Consider the following 19,022-nt stretch of genomic DNA (forward strand, 5'->3'; position numbering starts at 1 on the left):
CAAAAACACACACACACCTCCGGATGACAACGCTCCCGCTTCAGCCCGCACCCGCCAGGTTTTAGCCTGAGAACCAGCTCCGTTTTCTGCCCGCCGCGTCCGATCCCGCTAGAGCGGAGAACACAACCAAATATCACCCAGTATACAGTCCAGACAGCCAAGCTGTCTGTATAAAAACACACACACAGCACAAAGTACACAAAGCTCGTTCGTTCGTTCGCTCTCTCTCGCTCTCTCTCTCTCTCTCTCTCTCTCTCTCCCTGCGCCAGATTTCTGCGGCGCGGGAATAAATTTCCGAATAAATCGCGGGAGCAGAACTCTAGCACGGAGCTCCATAAACAAGCAGCACGCGTCGCGTTTTTAACGTGACTTTGCACGCGATAAGATAATATATCCAGTTAACCTGATACAGTACACGCGGTTACAAGTAACAAATCACAACTAAATACATTTGCAAGCTATAGTAAACGAGGCAACAACTTTAACCGCACGTACTTACACTTGAGAAATGGAAGAAACCCATCCTGACGTCCATCAGTTACTCTTTACTGATCCTTCCTTTAACAAACTCAGATGAAGTATTCTTTGTAGCATGTAGCTTCCAGAAGTTTCCAACTGCTTGGTTATAATGCTGATGTTTCATCTTTGGGTAGAGACTCAATATAATGTCCATCTGCAGTGTTACTTTAATCGACCGGCATGTTTGTGTGCGTGTGTTTGTGTGTGTGTGTGTGTGTGTGTGTCTGGGTTTCTGCGTCAGAGGGCGGGGCCTCAGGTTTGAAATCTCCCGGGTTTGCGCGTGCACGTGAATAACTTGGTTTCGTTCGTACGTCATGGCGAAACACCTAATGAGTCGGTATCAAGGCGACTCGTTTGAAGCACTATGAGTCGACTCTTTTATAGATGAATCAACCGTTTTAAACACTGTACTCTTACAGATTTAAGCCTTAGCTGGATACTTCACTTCACTTAGAGCTGTGTTACACACTACATGGAGGGGAATTTTCAAAAACCCATAATATGGGCTCTTTAAGTAAAAATAACCAATTATTGGGTAGAAAAACAACCCATTTATGATGTTAAAAATAACCCTATTACTTGGGTTAATTTAACCCCTGAGGTGTTCTGTCCCATATTTACCCAGCAGTAGGGTTAAAAACAAACCAAATTTGGGTAGTTTTTAACCCTGTGTTTTTATGTGAGTAGACCCACATGGAATCTGTGCGCGCTCAATTCTGCAGATTTCCAGCCCATCGAGTCTATTTACTTGTTTAAATGGGTGTATGTTTGTATTTTGTCAGTTTTGAAAGTAATTTCCGTGATATTGACTATTGAAAATGTTCATATGATTAATTTACAATGCAGTTTGTAGAGTAAGATTTAGTTTAGTCTTTTACTGGATATACTATATGAGAGACTTGCTTTGGTTACAAAGTAACTGTATCTAATTGGATTTGCATTGTAAACTTTAAATACAAGTTAAAAAAGGATTATTGTTTATTTCATATATTAAGTTATTAGCTATGATACTCCCAAAATCAGTCTGCATAAATCTACAGATTTTAACAAAATTCTGTGCAGAAATGGCAAAAAAAGTTGCCATTTTGATTCTGTCTAGCCTAGTCATGAGTTATGAATTTGTTTAACTGAGATTTTTTTTAACACATTTCTAAACATAATACGTTTAATAACTCATCTCTAATAACTGATTTATTTTATCTGTCATGATGACAGTACATAATGTTTGACTAGATATTTTTCAAGACACAGATACAGCTTAAAGTGACATTTAAAGGCTTAACTAGGTTAATTAGGTTACAAAAAAAAAACAAACAAAAAAACAACAACAGCTTAACGGGGCTAATACTTTTGACCTTAAAATGGTTCATAAAAAATTCTAAACTGCTTTTATTCTAGCCAAAATAAAACAAATCAGACTTTCTCCAGAAGAAAAAATATACATTACTGTGAAAATGTCCTTGCTCTGTTAAACATCATTTGGAATATATTTAAAATTGAAAAAATAAATATAATAATCATAATTCAAAGGGGGGCTAATAATTCTGACTTCAACTGTTTGTGTGTATATATATATATATTCAATTAACATAAATCAATAGTAAATATAACAAGAAAAAATATTCATGCTAAAACATTAAATGTTATAGAAAGCAAAAATTAAACTTTCTCAAGCATCAACATATTGTTACATCAATTTATATTTTTTTGATTGTATTTCTTGATAAGTAATGCTTTAATTAATGATTTGCCAGGTGGAACCTTATAATTCCAAGAGAAAAACAACTTTATAAAAAATCAGAAGCTTCTATCTGCATTTGCTGTTTGTTTTATCCCAATTTGCGATTGTAAGAGAATTTGAATAATTTACATTTGGAGTACATTTAGTGTTTGTCATGTTAATGTATAAAAGAGAACTGTTATAGACATATTGTTTGCTACATGGAATGCCAAAACTTTGAACCTCAATATCTCAAAATCATTCAGAACTCGGATAGAACCTTATAATTCTAGGGCGAAGATATATCTATATCTATATCTATATATCTATCTATCTATCTATCTATCTATATCTATATCTATATATATATATCTATATCTATCTATATCTATATATCTATATCTATATATATCTATCTATATCTATATATATCTATATATATATATCTATATATATATCTATATCTTTATATATATATATATATATATATCTATATATATATATCTATATCTTTATATATATATATATATATATATCTATATATATATATCTATATCTTTATATATATATATATATATATATATATATATATATATATATATATATATATATATATATATATATATATATATATATATATATATATATATAACAAAAGCAAATCTTGCAAAGCAAATATTTTAATTTTCTATGAATTTATGCGATTTTTAAATATTTCTAGGTTTTCTGTATTTTCTGATGAAATGTGATACTTTATAATAAAACATTTTAACTATTAAAAAAATACATGTGTATTTAAAAAAATAGAATGAATTATTAATGACCCAAAATGCAATAAAAAAATTTAAATACCAAGAAATACTTTATGAAAATTCATAGAAAATGTAAATATTTAGTTTGCAGGATATTACTTTTGTGCTTTAGTTTTCATGTTAAAAACCTGCCTGTGAAAATGTAGATTATTAAAACAAAAAAAGTCACTCTAACAATTTGCACCGAATTTATTGAACCATGTTTAAGTTTGATGCCGATGTCTCTTAATTTACTGAAAATTGGAAATTAGTCTGAAAGTTTGAAGTTAGTCTTGCTAAACAAACTATTAAAAACTGCACATCGACACAGGTTTACCTTAACATTACTTTTAACTAGTTTCTGTAAGATGTCATTTGGTCTGGTATTGTTTCCTACTTTGCCCTGTGTTCTTTTATAAGCAGAAGACAATAACCTGCAAAAAAAATAAAAATAAAAATAAATAAAAATCACATCACAAAATTCTAAATCTTGACTTAATTTAGTATTTCTTTAATACAGAAATGGTTAACAGAAACTCACATATGTATTTAGACATTGAAAAGAAGGCAACAGGGTGAAAAATGATGACAATAATGCTTTGAATTCAAAGCATGTCACGCCTATAAGATGGAAGAAAAAAATAAAGGTATCCAATCGCCAGAATGTAATGAACCGTCCATGCCAAACTGAGCAATGATATCGTCTTATGTCAGAGTATCTTCACTTCTGATATATTCTCCAATATCAGCCTGATGGAAAACCACAATAGCCATGGGGTCGACTTTCCTGCACTCCTGTGTTGTTCTCGCTGCAACTCCAAAACCCTGAAATCAGATGAAAACGGTAAAACAACAGCATACTTCTCCCAAACATTACCAGAGTTATAAGACTTTCAAAAAGAAGTGTAGGAATATCTTACGAGTGGTACGTCAGCCATTGAATACACCAGCACTCCCTGGTACTTGTCTGTGTTTTCTGTGATTCTGCCCAGGCCGGACTTCATGATGTGGTTTCCGTACAGGAATGATTGCTCCGATCCCGGCTTCACCCACACCTTAAACTACATCACATCACATTGTGTATTACTGATATGAAAACAGCCAGTTTGTTGCAAGTTGAAATGAAAGAGAAGTTTTGATTGTTGATAACTATTCCTTATTGTGATGTACAGTTTAGGTAAAACTGCTTCATGAGTGAATAAAAAGTAGGGCGAGACTTGATTGTCCAAATAGATGGAAACTAATTTGATGGTTGTGGTTTGCACGATACTGGAATTTTAAAAATATGTAAATTTCCTGCTGTTGAGCGCATTCTTAAACAGGGCTGATTTGCCGTTGTGTTCACATGCTCAACAGAAATGACTGTGATTGGCCTCGAAGCTCAACAGATCACAGAATTCACTGCTGTTTACTGCGTGTAACAACAGATACAGGAACACTGATTTTTATTAAGTAAAACTGGCCTTAGACGTTTTTTTTTGTTTTTTTTTACTTATTTATATGACATGGACATCACAATTACACTGGACAAGAGGGTTAGGCGATGTCAATAAATTTGGCATTGCAAGTTGTCTAATGTGAAACATCGCGATGGGCGATGGCATCATCATCTTGTAAAAAGCAGGGCCGAGGGGGTTGAGCTTGATAGAGTGCACGCGGAGCGAGGAGGGATCCGAGGGTGAGAAGGACGCGCAACTTATTTGAGGAGCGGGAGGGAGCCACACGATTATCACTCGTTTTGCGGGCATTATGAGTCCCGCAAATGCAAAGAGACTTCCGGAACTTCCAGAATCCCAACTTCCAGGAGACTTGGAATGTCTGAATATCACGTTTAACAACTATAGTGAGACGCGATTCAGTGCTACATCCTTCATAAACTGTCCGACATGCACTGCTCTCTGGAGCTCAGAGGAGCGCATGACAGTGTGTGTGTGTGTGTGTCTGTGTGGTCACGTGATGTGCGTTTTCAGCGGATGGAGGGCTGTTCAGAAATGTTTTTATAGAAATGTCACATACCCTGCCGTAAGTTCAGGTGTAGTTCACTGTCAGAATGCAGTTGTTTTGCTTGATGATTACCCAGGCCTTGTATAACGTTAGCTACGTCTTTTTTCCTTGTCTTTGGCTAGGCAGAACCTCGGTTTTTAATGAGATTGAGATTAATTAGAATCATCAATGAAATTGTATATTTGGAGCTGGATGCTTCGCCATTTTGTTTTATCCAATATCCATTGGGATCCTATCGCAAATGGACCAGTCAGATGAACGCTGCTCACTTTAACGTTAATTTTGCCGAATCACTGTGCTTATCACTGGGTGACAAGCTGTTAGACTACGTTGAAAGCATTATGTAAATAATAATTATTCGATATAAATTATTTTTAAGACAACAACGAACTCTACCGTATCGGATGTCATTCCCTCGCTGTAAATGCTAGCGCTCCCTGTTTTTTTTTCTGCCACCTGCCTGTGCGCGCATCTTGAATGGTTACAAACATCGTAATTCATCTATATAGTAGGCCTATAGGTGTGTAATTTTCACTAAAGAAGATAAATTATACCAGAACTATGTTAATATATACAAAAAACGGTATCGGTCGATACTCAGAATTTTGGCATCGAGATGAGATCGGTTCCAAAAGAATGGTATCGGTGCATCCCTATTTGTGATTTTTATTCCTTTTTTTGCAAACTTTGAAAAGATTTGTTTCCTGTTAGGATGCTAAACCGGCTATGGTTACTGTAAAAAAATTTACATGATCAAAACTAAATATGTACCTTAGCATACGGTGCGAGGAAATCGAGAGCTGTGATGTGCAGGCGGAACTTTTGTGTCTTCGTGAACTTTCCGAAACACGTGCCAACTGATACCAGTTTATCTCTGGAGACATTTGTTGCCAACTTCAGGATTTTTTCACTAAAATGGAAAACAAATAAATTACAGATTACTTATTCACATTTGCAACTTTCATACATTTTATCATCTGTAGCTCTTTTTACCATCGAGAGATGTAGCTAAAGATGGACCTCTTTTATTGGTGGATTTTCAATACAGCATCATGGGTAATGTAGTTTTTTCCACACAAATTCCGCTACTATACACGACATTTCTGAAAATTATTTAGATTACTTTGAACAAATTGGATCAACAAAAGTTTATGAGATATATTAAAAACTCATTCCATTTGAAGAAAATTAATGGATTTTTTTTTACTTGCAGAAAAGTATTGTGCTCTATTCTGTTCACTTTGAGGTCAACTATATGTAAATGTACTGCTAAATACTGAATAAATTGAGACCTAAATATTAATTACTTGTATGGTCAAAATCCAATTAACTTTGTTTAAGATCTATCTCTCCGATTGGTGGATTTTCAATACAGCATCATGGGTAATCTAGTTTTTTCTACACAAATTCCGCTACTACACATGACATTTCTGAAAATTATTTAGATTAATTTGAACAAATTGGATCAACAAAAGTTTATGAGAACTCATTCCATTTGAAGAAAATTAAAGTTTTTTTTTACTTGCAGAAAAGTATTGTGCTCTATTCTGTTCACTTTGAGGTCAACTATATGTAAATATGTAAATGTACTTCTAAATTGAGACCTAAATATTAATTACTTGTTTAGTCAAAAGCCAATTAACTTGGTTAAAGATCTATCTCTCTGATTGGTGGATTTTCAATATGGCATTATGGGTAATGTAGGTTTTCTGCATGAATTCAGCTATTACACATTGTTGTTCTGAAAATATTTCCATTAATTTGAACAATCAACATAGGCATATAAAATTAATTCCCTATGGAGAAAATGATTGTGTTTTGCTTTAATTGCAGAAAAGTGCCCTATTCTGTTCAACTATATGCAAGTGTACTTCCAAATACTGACTAAATTACTCTGGGACCTAAATATTAATTACTCGTCTAGTTAAAAGCCAATTCACTACTTAAAGGAGCAGAACATTTCAACAGGAAAAGCTAGCTCACATTATACTTTATTTATTTTCTAAGATAACAGACAATCTTACCTCATATAATATACTCGATCATTATGAAGTCTGAAACAGTAAGTCCCATCCGGCCGATCGATAAGAAGCTTGATGTTCTCCCCAATGCTGGACACAATTCATTTATATACCATTAAATACCATTAATGTTGCAGTCATGTAAACATTTGCAGGTCTATTGCACAGCGCACATACACAATATTTATGTAAATCACCCTTGAACTGCCTGCTCTACCAAATGTTTGACCATATTTTGACTGTTTTAAATATTGGCTGTTAAAATCATCTAAAGAATGACTGTTTTAAATAACACACACACAGCATTGATGGCTTACAAAGAAATCAAACAAACATAATCCTGTTGCACTACTACACATGATTTTGGTTTTATTGTGAGAGAAAAAACAAGAAAACATGTTCAAAGAGAATCTGAAATATTTGATGGCATACTTAAAAAAGATGATTTAGTATTCAAAAATGTTATATTTAGATTTTTTTTTTATAAATTGGTCTTACACTTCATATTTTCAGATTTTTTATAGTATATTTAATAATTCCGGTACTTTTACTATAATCTGACATATCAACCATTTGGTAATTTTAAAAAAATGTATTGAGTGTGTTAACTAGCAACATTAGTAGGAGCTAAGAAATGCAATGGTGGGGCAGTTAAAGGGATAAGAATTATACTTATAGAAGAAGCAATTATACAAATAAGAGTTATAATAATACTAGTACAGTGCATGTCATGTATAATTGAGGTAAAGTTGGTTTTATATTTTCACATTCGTTCATTTTTGAACAGTGACACCTTGTGACATGCTCCCAATTAGGCCTGAGCAATTAATCGATATTAAATTGCAATTGCGATTTGAAACGTTGCGATTACCTAATCACAAGAGGCTGTGATATGAAATATATATGAGCAATTCCGGCGTTATGGATGTGACATCTGCAGTAAAAACTCAAAACATAAATTCACATAGAAAGTATATGTTAACATTATATTGAAACTTTTGTTTATATTTTCCAGAACAACTGACCACAGAGTAATGGGACCAGAAAATATCAATCTGTTAAGATGTTTTGTACTTTAAATGGCGAAAATAATCATGCGTTATGGATGTGACAAAAAAAAGTCTTTGAGTTTACAGTATACAACGTGCTTTGTAGAAATTCTGTGAAATAAACTGCACAACCCAAAAGATACAATAATAATCAAAAGGATAAGACTTGGTTCACTATAAATAAAATGATTGGTTTTGTTCTATTTAATATTTTCACATTTATGAGGAAAAAGTGTCGTTATGGATGTGACGTCTCTCTGTTAGAGATGTGGCAGATGTGAAATTGCCACTTGTGTGACTTTGGTAAATCAAATAGAATTGTTTGAAAACATTCACAGGTGCATTTTTGAGTATTTTTAAAGTACTTTAAAATACTTGCTTACACAAAAAAACCAAGAAACGATTTTCGTATTTTAGTGAAAACTTCATTATTTTCATGAAAAGGTTGACATTTGCATGGAATTGCTCAAGTATTATATAAATTTCCCCTCAAAGAGTAAATGCGCAACTGCCGTCTGTGTGTGACAGTCTTACTAGCCAATTGAGTGAGCACACTTTCGTTCTTCCGCCCAATCAGAATTGCACAATCGAACTATGTGGAAAACCCACAAAAAAACAGGAAAGCGTGGACGAGTGGGATGACGGCGCCTGCTGCTTCAGAAGCATTAATAGACAAATTCACATCAAAGAAATACAGCATGTTGATAATATGGGAATATTTTGGTTTCATTTGTATGAGCTGCCACAGAATTGTTGCCACAGCACGAACAAATACAACATCCCATTTAAGAATAAAGTTATGTTAAAACCAAGCACACCATTGTTTTCTTTGTGAAATTCCCAATAAGTTTATTAAGGTGTATCCATATGAATGGCCCACCCTGTATTTTCAAATAATACATTTCTGAAATTATATTAGGTGGCGCAGTGGGTAGCGCTGTCACCACAGCAAGAAGGTCACTGGTTCGAGCCTCGGCTAGGTCAGTTGGCGTTTCTGTGTGGAGTTTGCATGTTCTCCCAATGTTCGTGTGGGTTTCCTCAGGGTGCTCCGGTTTACCCTAGTACAAACACATGAGGTATAGGTGAATTGGATAGGATTAATTGCACATAGTGTATGTGTGTGTATTAGTGTGTATGGATGCTTCCCAGCAATGGGTTGCAGCGGTAAGGGCATCCACTGTGTAAAAAATATGCTGGATAAGTTGGTGGTTCATTCCGCTGTGACGACCCCTGATTAATAAAGGGACTAAGCCGAAAAGAAAATTAATGAAATTATATTAAAAAGGAAGTCTGAAAGTGTGAATATAAAACCAACTTTAACACCATGTTACCTTAATCCATGTAAATCACAAGTATAAACAGTGCACACAAAAATAAAAATTAAAGTTACCATGAAATTTTAAAAATAAAAATCCAAGAGTGACTAATATAACACAACTTAGAAGCATACAATAATTACTAAAACACGGATTAATTTAATAAACAAAACAATAACATTTCTTGAATCCACGTTGAATCAATTCATGTAAATCACAAGTGCAAACAGTGCAAAATAAAAATAAAATCCTACTGAATATTAAAAATAAAAACCCAGAAGAGACTAATATTACACCACTTATAATAATACACTGATTAATTTAATAAACAAAACAGAACAACCGTTGAGCTTTGCAGCTTGACACATGGACATAATCTGGCTAATAGCGTTACATTCCTGCTATAAACAAGCGACATAGCGTGTCACTTACTATTTAGAGAGTTTCTCGAACATCGTTTTCGTCTCTTCGTCTGTTAACGGACGCATTATGAAAATTAATAACTATTTTATTTCCAGATGACCGTAGATCTGAAAAAACACAACCGCTCTCGCAGTGTGTACGCCACGTGGGTTGGATCTGTCGCACGCCTGTGACGTCAACCTGTTTCAATAAAGTTTTCTGACGACTTCCGTATCAACACTTCTAATCATGGCTGCCGTAGACGTGGAAGATGAGAGTATCCTGGCTTCAATATTTAAAGATAGTTTTCCCGAGAATTGGAGGGAAAATCCGGATTTCGCCGCGTATCTGTCGCAGCTGAGCGCCTGCGGCGTGGATGAGCTGACGCGCGAGCCCGAGCGCCTGTCAGAGGAGCGCGCGCAGATCCTCCAGCAGACCCGAGAGCTGGCCTTCACTAACTACAAGACTTTCATCAGGACTGCTGACTGCACACAACACATCTACACTGACTTCAGCACAGTGGAGAACTGCCTATCTAAACTGCTGCACAAGCTGCCCAGCTTTACCGAGAAATGCAGGTTTGTGTTCACTCTCACTGACGGTAAAAGTTGGTTGGCACATTCGGCCAGTGACAGCTAGTGACACGGTCTCTGTTATTGTTTACCATGCTACTTTAAATATTCAAATATATATATATATATATATATATATATATATATATATATATATATATATATATATATATATATATATATATATATAATATTTGAATATATCTGAAATTGCATGTAAGTATGACTTTAAAACAGCAATAGCACTGTTTAATTGACTGTAAACAATGTTGTAAATGTTAGTCATTGGGTAAAGTCTAGAAGGGATACAGCTGCGGATACTCGCAACAATATAGCTATAATTTGTTACACCACAACAATATTTAATATTTCACATTACTGTGAGGTTGAGGCATGGGTAGACGTTCATAAAATACAATTTAATTAATGGGTAATTAAATAAATAATATGATTGATACGCTCTAAAATTACTTTTTTTATTTTTGCTGTGAGGGTTTCTTTGCTAGCCAATGTAACAGCAACAGCAAAGTACAATTTCAGAGTCGTGTCAGCCATGTTAGTTTGCTAAGTGCTCTGTATTTTTATTATTATTATTATTATTATTATTTTAATAAGCTTCACTATCTCCCTAATTTGAGTTCAACTAGTTTACAGAAAGTTAAGATCACTTTATTTGTGTTTGCTATTTGCTCCAGAGAAAAATGAGTGTTTCATTTATAAATATTTAAAAATAAATTTGAATAAATGTTTGAGTAAGTTAATATCTTTTCAGTTCATTTTTTTAACTAACACTCACTGCATTTAGCAGTAAGAAGCTACGATACAGATTATTGAGCTGAAGCTTGACTACAAAATTAAATCGCCAATCAAATCGAAAACGCAATATCTGTCTAAAAAATTGCAGTTGTGGCAACAATTCTGTGACAGCTCATACAAATGAAACCAAAATATTCCCATATTATCAACATGCTGTATTTCTTTGATGTGAATTCGTCTATTAATGCTTCTGAAGCGGCAGGCGCCGCCATCCCACTCGTCCGCGCTTTCCTGTTTTTTTGTGGGTTTTCCGCATAGTTCAATTGTGCAATTCTGATTGGGCGGAAGAACGAAAGTGTGCTCACTCAATTGACTAGTAAGACTGTCACACACAGACGGCAGTTGCGCATTTACTCTGGGAGGGGAAAATTATATAATACTTGAGCAATTCCATGCAAATGTCAACCTTGCCATGAAAATAATGAAGTTTTCACTAAAATACGGAAACAGTTTCTGGTTTTTTTGTGTAAGTAAGTATTTTACAGTACTTTAAAAATACTCAAAAATGCATCTGTCAATGTTTTCAAACGATTCTATTTGATTTACCAAAGTCACACAAGTGGCAATTTCACATCCGTCACATCTATAACAGAGAGACGTCACATCCAATAAATGTTTTAGTAAGTTAATATCTTTTCAGTTCATTTTTTAACTAACACTCACTGCATTTAGCAGTAAGAAGCTACGATACAGATTGAGCTGAAGCTTGACTACAAAATTAAATCGCCAATCAAATCGAAAACGCAATATCTGTCTAAAAAATTGCAGTTAGATATTTTCCCCAAATTGCACAGCCTTCATGTACGGTAAAACCGTATACTGAGGTAAAATAGGGAGATAGTTTGACGATATAAAAATCTGAATACCGCCCAAGCCTAGTATAAACTGTGAAATAAATAATAAAAATAAAGAAGGCTTTATATACATAAATGTGTAAATGTTAACAACTGTTTTGCATAATCTAGCAGGGAATGAAAAATGTGCAAAACTGTAGCAGCATATATGTGCAGTAATAATTATTAAAGTGACTAGCTTTCCGGGGGAATGTTCTCTTATTTATTTGCAGAGGCTTTATTAAGGAGGCCGATGAGATCAGCGTCAGCAGGCGTATGAACAGCCTGACACTGAATCGACACACTGAGATCTTGGAGATTCTGGAGATTCCTCAGCTGATGGACACGTGTGTTCGTAACGGATATTATGAAGAGGCGCTGGAGCTGGCCGCGTATGTCAAGAGACTGGAGAAGAAACATTCCTCTCTTCCTGTCATTCAGGTACATATGATATTGTTGTACATCAGTAATTGAAGATATAATAAACTAAGGCCGCACGTTTTGGAGAAAAAAATCTAATTGTGGTTTATCTGATCAAAATTGCGATTTGCGGTGGGTTTAACTGCACCAAAGAAAGACCAAGCATAATCACAATGTCCGCTACGCCAGGGGTTCTCAACTGGTTTGGCCATGGGACCCACATTTTTACATGGTCATTAAGCCGCGACCCAAATTTTTAGGAACAATAGTAAAATTTTAGGAAATTTAATTAATTTGTAATTATTTGTTAACATACACAAATACTGACAGATAAATAATAAGAAAATCACCAAGACTTACAAATAAACACTATTTTATTGCCATCATTTAACAAAATGCATCAAATTATAGAATTATTACAAAGAACAAACGACAAATACTGTAAACAGTGGTCAGGGTAAGGAAAGGTTCAGTTACCATTAACTAAACTGAATTGTTAATAAAACATGTCGTCTGGTTTCTAAATGTCGTTTTAATCTAGAAGGTTTCATGCTCTTGTGAGAGCACCTCGCTACTTATGACACACTGAGGCTTTAAGTCTTTTTTGTCGTCAATTTATGTAATCCATACTTTACATATTTAGGGTCGTACTTGAGCTTCGATATATTAGTTGTTATAATTAAATGAAATTTCACATGTCAAACGGTACGATTGTCGTGTACGCATTTCAAAATAAAAGTCAAAATAAGTTAAAAATTAAACTTTTGTTGTTTTTTTTGACCACACACTCAACGATATACTGAAAATGTTCCCGCGACCCACCAGTTGAGAAACACTGCGTTACACTATGCTACTGTTTATTTAAAACAAATTTTTTCAATAAAGTTTTTAGTTGTCATGAAAAATTAAGAAAATAACTGCTGTATTTTAAATTCAGTTTAATAAATCATATATAAAATCTTATATATTTTATAAATATTATAAATCTATATATATATATATATATATGTATATGTGTATATATATATATATATATATATATATATATATTTTTTTTTTTTTTTTGCTATTTTTTTTTGCAGTTAAAAATCTGCGGATTTATGCAGAATGACTTTCAGAATATCATAACTAAAACCATAATATATGAACAGAAAAGTAATACCTTTTTAACTTATATTTAATGTTTATAATGCAAATCCAACTAGATCCACTTTATTTGGTAAACAAAGCAAGTCTCATATAGAAGATATAATATATCTTCTAAAAGACGGAAAATATTACTTTACAAACTGTATTGTAAATAAATTATATGAACTTTTTCATATTTGTCAATAATACTAAAATTAACTAAAAATACTTCTTGGTGGGGTTAAAAGAAAATTCTCCATCCTACCTGTCTGCATGGAAAATGATCTCCAGGAAAATATTTCGAAGGAAGAATGGAAAGAATCATGTGTATTTGCCCAAACTCATAGTATCAAGACTAGATGTAAACTACTGCAGTATAAATGGCTTTTTAGAACAAGCATTACCCAAGTAAAGCTAAATCAATTCAATTCAATTCAAATATTCCTGACTAGTGTACAAAATGCAGAGAAGAAAGAGGTAGACTCTATTATTGATTGTGGAAATGTAAAGAGTTGGAAGGAGACTCTTTATTTAATTTGTCAATTAACAGAGGAAAATGTTCCTCTCGACCCCAAAATGTGGTTATTTCATGTCAACCCAAGTCCTCTGGTTGTGCATACAAAGAAGCGCAAACTAATAGAGTTTAGTTTGCTGCAGGCCAAGCGCTTCATTGCATTAAAATGGAAAGAGACTCAAAGGCCCTCTTCTAATCAATGGATCAAGAACATGTCCTATAATCTCGCTCTGGAAAAACATAAATTATAAAAAGGAAGTTAAAAGACTTTTAAAGCATTTGGAATCCCTTTCTACACTTTTGCAACCAATAAGACCTGACAGCAGAATAGAAATTAAACAAAACATCAAGGCTAAAGAGTGAATTATTTTTGATGTTGTATGTAAATAATTATACTCTATATTAACTCCTTTTTTTATTTTTATTTATTTATTATTATTATTTATTTATGTACTTATTTTTATTTTATTTTTTTATTTATTTAATTGTTTGCTGTTATTATTTTTAAGTTTTGTATGTTATTCTGGAGTTGTTTTGTCGTAATGTGATGTTCAGATGTTTAAATGTCTTGTTTTAATGTTGAGAAAAACCCTATTAAAAATTTATTAATTAAAAAAATTAATAAAAAAACTGAATAAATATAAATTTACACACATTTACACAAATTAATAAACCGAAACAATGATGGGCTGTGATGATCTGTGGAATTTTGCGTGCGCAGATTTCGTGTGAGCCTACCGATGAGTGACGCAGATACAGTTAAACGTTCACCGTTACAGTCTATATTACGCGGATATCACAGCTGATCCATGATATATGTGGTGGAGAGTAACACTTCAAAATTGCACCATTTTTAATCGTGATTTTGGTTTAAAAACAATGAATCATGCAGGACTATAAAAAAAAAATCTAAGGATTATTTTGCTGTTTTGGTGAAAACAGAATTTTTCTCATGGCAATGTTGACATTTGCATGTAATTGCTCACAGTTAAAGGATAAAAATAACTTTAAAACACCATAAATGTTTGACCCAAAGCTTTTCCTGTTTGCGTTGTCTTAGGGAATTGTGCACGAGGTCCGACTGTCCGCTCAGCTCATGCTCAACCAACTTCTTCAACAACTGCGCAGCAATTCGCAGCTTCCAGTCTGCCTGCGTGTGATTGGCTACTTGCGTAGAATGGACGTTTTCACCGAAGCCGAGCTGCGCGTCAAGTTTCTGCAAGCTCGCGGAAGTTGGCTGCGATCAATTCTCACCGCCATCCCAGATGAAGACCCATATTTCCACATTACCAAAACCATCGAAACCTGCCGGGTGCACCTCTTCGACATCATAACCCAGTATCGCGCTATCTTCTCAGACGAGGATCCTCTGCTGCCCCCTGGTGGTCAGGCGTTGAATGAGAGTGCAATCTTTCACGGTTGGGTGGTGCAACAGGTGGCGCAATTTCTGGAGACCCTCAATCGGGACCTCCACCGTGGGGTGGGAAGCCGTTTGGACTCTCTGCTCGGTCAGTGCATGTACTTCGGCCTCTCCTTTAGTCGGGTTGGTGCTGATTTCCGTGGCCAACTCGCTCCTATATTTCAGCAGGTTGCCATGGATACTTTCCGGAAGGCTATTCAGGAAGCGGTGGACAAGTTCCAGGAGGACATGAACTTGTATACGCTGATTTCCCTCCCGTCAATTCTTGGAAGCACCATCCCGCCGGCCATCCCGAGCACCCAGCCGGGCACATTGCAGCCCCCCATGGCCCTGCTGGACTTCCCTCCGCTGGCCTGCTTCCTTAATAATGTCCTGACGGCCTTTAATGACTTGAGACTGTGCTGTCCTATTGGACTTGCGCAGGAAGTCAGCAGATGCATCGAGGAAGCCCTTATTAAGGTGATTATTTGCATAAATAATAAGCGGGGTCAGACAGAAACTGTGGAAATGTTTTTGTAACAGGGTTGTTTTTTTGTATCAGGTGACCAAGCTGATCCTGGTTTTCCATCGAGCTGAAGAATCCGCCTTCAGCAGCCGTGAACGGGAGCTGTTTGTTCAGTTCTGCAGTGCATTTGCCGAGGACATGGTGCCTTTCTTAAACCGATGTTTACAAGTTCTCTTCCCTCCGGCCCAGCTCGCTCTCATACTAGGTAAATATCCTTGATAAAAATCAATTGCTAGCTAACACCATTACAGTATGTAATTTTAGCCACTAGAGGGTGCAAATGCACAACTGCAGGTTGCGTCCAAAATTGCATACTACTAGGGCTGCACCATATTGAGAAAATCTGACATTGCGATATTTTATTTTACTGCAAGATTGTTAGATAAATACAATATCCCCAGATGACTTGAGTAGCTCTAGTTCAAGTTCAAGTTCTATTTATTTATAAAGCACGTTTCCAACTGCCACAGGGCTGCACAAAGTGCTTTACAGAGAAAATAAACACATGATATGAGCATAAAACAGTAAAAACAGCAATAAGCACATAATAGAAAGGAACATAGAAAAATTATCAATAAAAGAGCAAAAGCAAAAATCAAAATCAAAAATAGTAATAATAATAATAAAATATTTTTTCCTAATTAAAAGATGCTACCACAGTTGACCAACACTAAACACAGTAGAGAACATGACCGTTTTGATCCCCCTCCCCACTCCCAACACCCCCCCCCCCCTTCTGAAAGGGAAGGACTTATGCTAATAAATAATAAATAAATGCGTCTTTAATTTGGACTTAAAAATAGGCAGCGACGAAGCCTTTTTTAGCTCTAATGGCAGAGAGTTCCAGAGGCGAGGACCTGCTATGGCAAAAGCACGTTCGCCCCTACTTTTGAGGTGGGCCTTTGGAATTATTAATAAAAACTGATCAGCGGAACGCAAGTGTCTTTGAGGAGTGTAGTTAACAATCAGTTGGGATAAATTATGAGGGCCAAGACCATGTAGGGCTTTATACACAAAGAGAAGGATTTTAAATTCGATTCTTTGTGTCACCGGTGGCCAATGTAGAGACCTCAGAATAGGAGTGATGTGTGCATATTTCGGGCTTTTAATTAAAAATCTAGCTGCTGCATTTTGCACTTACTGTAGGCGAGCAATCTGAGACTTAGGCAGCCCAAATTAGAGAGAGTTGCAATAGTCCAACCGGGAGGTTATAAGTTATGGCAGTTTCTAGAGAGTGAAGGAAGAGAGAATTTCATTTTTGAAAGAAGGCGGAGTTGGTAGAAAAAATGTAAAATTAAAAAAATTAGCTATTTAATTAATTAAAAAAATTAATTCATTTAGATTGATTGTGATGATTTTATCACAATTGCTATATGTATGTGTGAGTGCTGTTTTTGCTGAATATTGCACAGCCAACAACCAATCAGATTGGAGAACCAAACAGAACTGTTTATATATATATATATATATATATATATATATATATATATATATATATATGTGTGTGTGTGTGTGTGTGTGTGTATATGTATATATAGATATATATGTATATATAGATATATATGTGTATATATAGATGTGTGTGTGTGTGTGTGTGTGTGTGTATGTATGTGTGTGTATATATATATATATATATATATATATATATATATATATATATATATATAGATATGTATGTATATATAGATATATATGTATATATAGATATATGTGTGTGTGTGTGTGTGTGTGTGTATATATATATATATATATATATATATATATATATGTGTGTGTGTGTGTGTGTGTGTGTGTGTGTGTGTGTGTGTGTGTGTGTGTGTATATATATATATATATATATATATATATATATATATATATATATATATATATATATATACTTTTTGTATAAAAGTTCTTAAGATAGCAAAATATAGGACACTGTTCTAGTGTATTGTGGATGTTATAATGAAGAAGTCTTGTGATCTACATTAATGTTGATTTAGTCTTTATCTTGCGTTTGTACTGTAGGTGTCCCTCCAACCCAAGTTTCAAAGTACGGCAGTCTGGGCTGCATCAATATGAACACCGTTCTGGAGCCACTGCAGTTTGTTCTGCCCCAAAAAGAGCCTGTGACTCCTGTCCTGGATCTCTGCACAGATCTGAACAGCTTGATGACATCTGAATCAGATCCCACGACTGCAGACAAACATGTTACACCGCATGAAGAAAAGCCCTTTGTTTCTGAGCCGGAGGAGCCTGTATCTGTGACTGATCCTCAAAAAGATGATGTTTCTGCTGAAGCGGTTCATACAGAGCAAAACAACACAAACACAGAGCCGGAAATAACTCTTGATGCACAGAACTTAACAGACGAGTTGCCTGATGTTGAAGAGATGTTGTCAAATTAAGTCAACAACTTTGTTTTGTGAAGATTATTATTAAATTAACCAAATAACCATGTGAAGACACTTATAAAAGGGTTTGGGGTGCTTTTTTTTAATGAAGACTTTATTTGGGAAAGGAAAAATGAATCTAATAACCATGTTCAGACAATTAAAAAAGGTTTAGGATGCATTTTTATTGAAGACTTTATTTGGGGAAGGAAAAATGGTATGTAGCAAATCTGGGGCCATAAAATAAACCATTTTTTTCCAAGTATTGAGCAAAAACAAATGAATAAATGCAAAGTGAATGTAAATTTTTGAGAAATAAAAATAAATTTTGCTCACAAAAATAAAGAACTGCAAAGGATAAATTGAGTTTGGAGAAATAAAAATGAAATTTGCAAACTAAAAAAAGAACTGCAAATAAAAATCAAGCAGTGCGTTTACGGCAGGCCCGGACCTGCCTCAATTTAAGCAACATCATCACCTGGAGACACAGTATCACCAAGGTGGTCTTACAGCCCAGTAGGTCCGGGCCTGCTGTAAATGGCCAAGTTCCCTTGACTCCGCCCCCTTGTCAAATCAGGACCACAAATTAAAATGCGCAGAAACATGATGCGCAAAGT

At 34.7% G+C, this 19,022-nt stretch overlaps 2 protein-coding genes across 2 annotated transcripts; one reads left to right on the top strand and one right to left on the bottom strand.

The window, feature by feature from the left end:
* Positions 1-3,529: 3,529 nt before the first annotated feature.
* nip7 (NIP7 nucleolar pre-rRNA processing protein) lies at positions 3,530-9,990 on the bottom strand. The gene is given in 5 exon segments (NM_001020590.1): positions 3,530-3,855; positions 3,951-4,091; positions 5,806-5,944; positions 7,059-7,145; positions 9,853-9,990. Coding segments are annotated over 5 exon segments (543 nt in total). The 5' UTR covers positions 9,909-9,990; the 3' UTR covers positions 3,530-3,735.
* Positions 9,991-10,061: 71 nt separating this feature from the next.
* cog8 (component of oligomeric golgi complex 8) lies at positions 10,062-18,715 on the top strand. The gene is given in 5 exon segments (NM_001013506.1): positions 10,062-10,400; positions 12,277-12,484; positions 15,166-15,984; positions 16,067-16,235; positions 18,041-18,715. Coding segments are annotated over 5 exon segments (1,905 nt in total). The 5' UTR covers positions 10,062-10,071; the 3' UTR covers positions 18,421-18,715.
* Positions 18,716-19,022: the final 307 nt, after the last annotated feature.

Source organism: Danio rerio, chromosome 18, assembly GCF_049306965.1.
Source record: "Danio rerio strain Tuebingen ecotype United States chromosome 18, GRCz12tu, whole genome shotgun sequence".
NCBI lineage: Eukaryota > Metazoa > Chordata > Actinopteri > Cypriniformes > Danionidae > Danio > Danio rerio.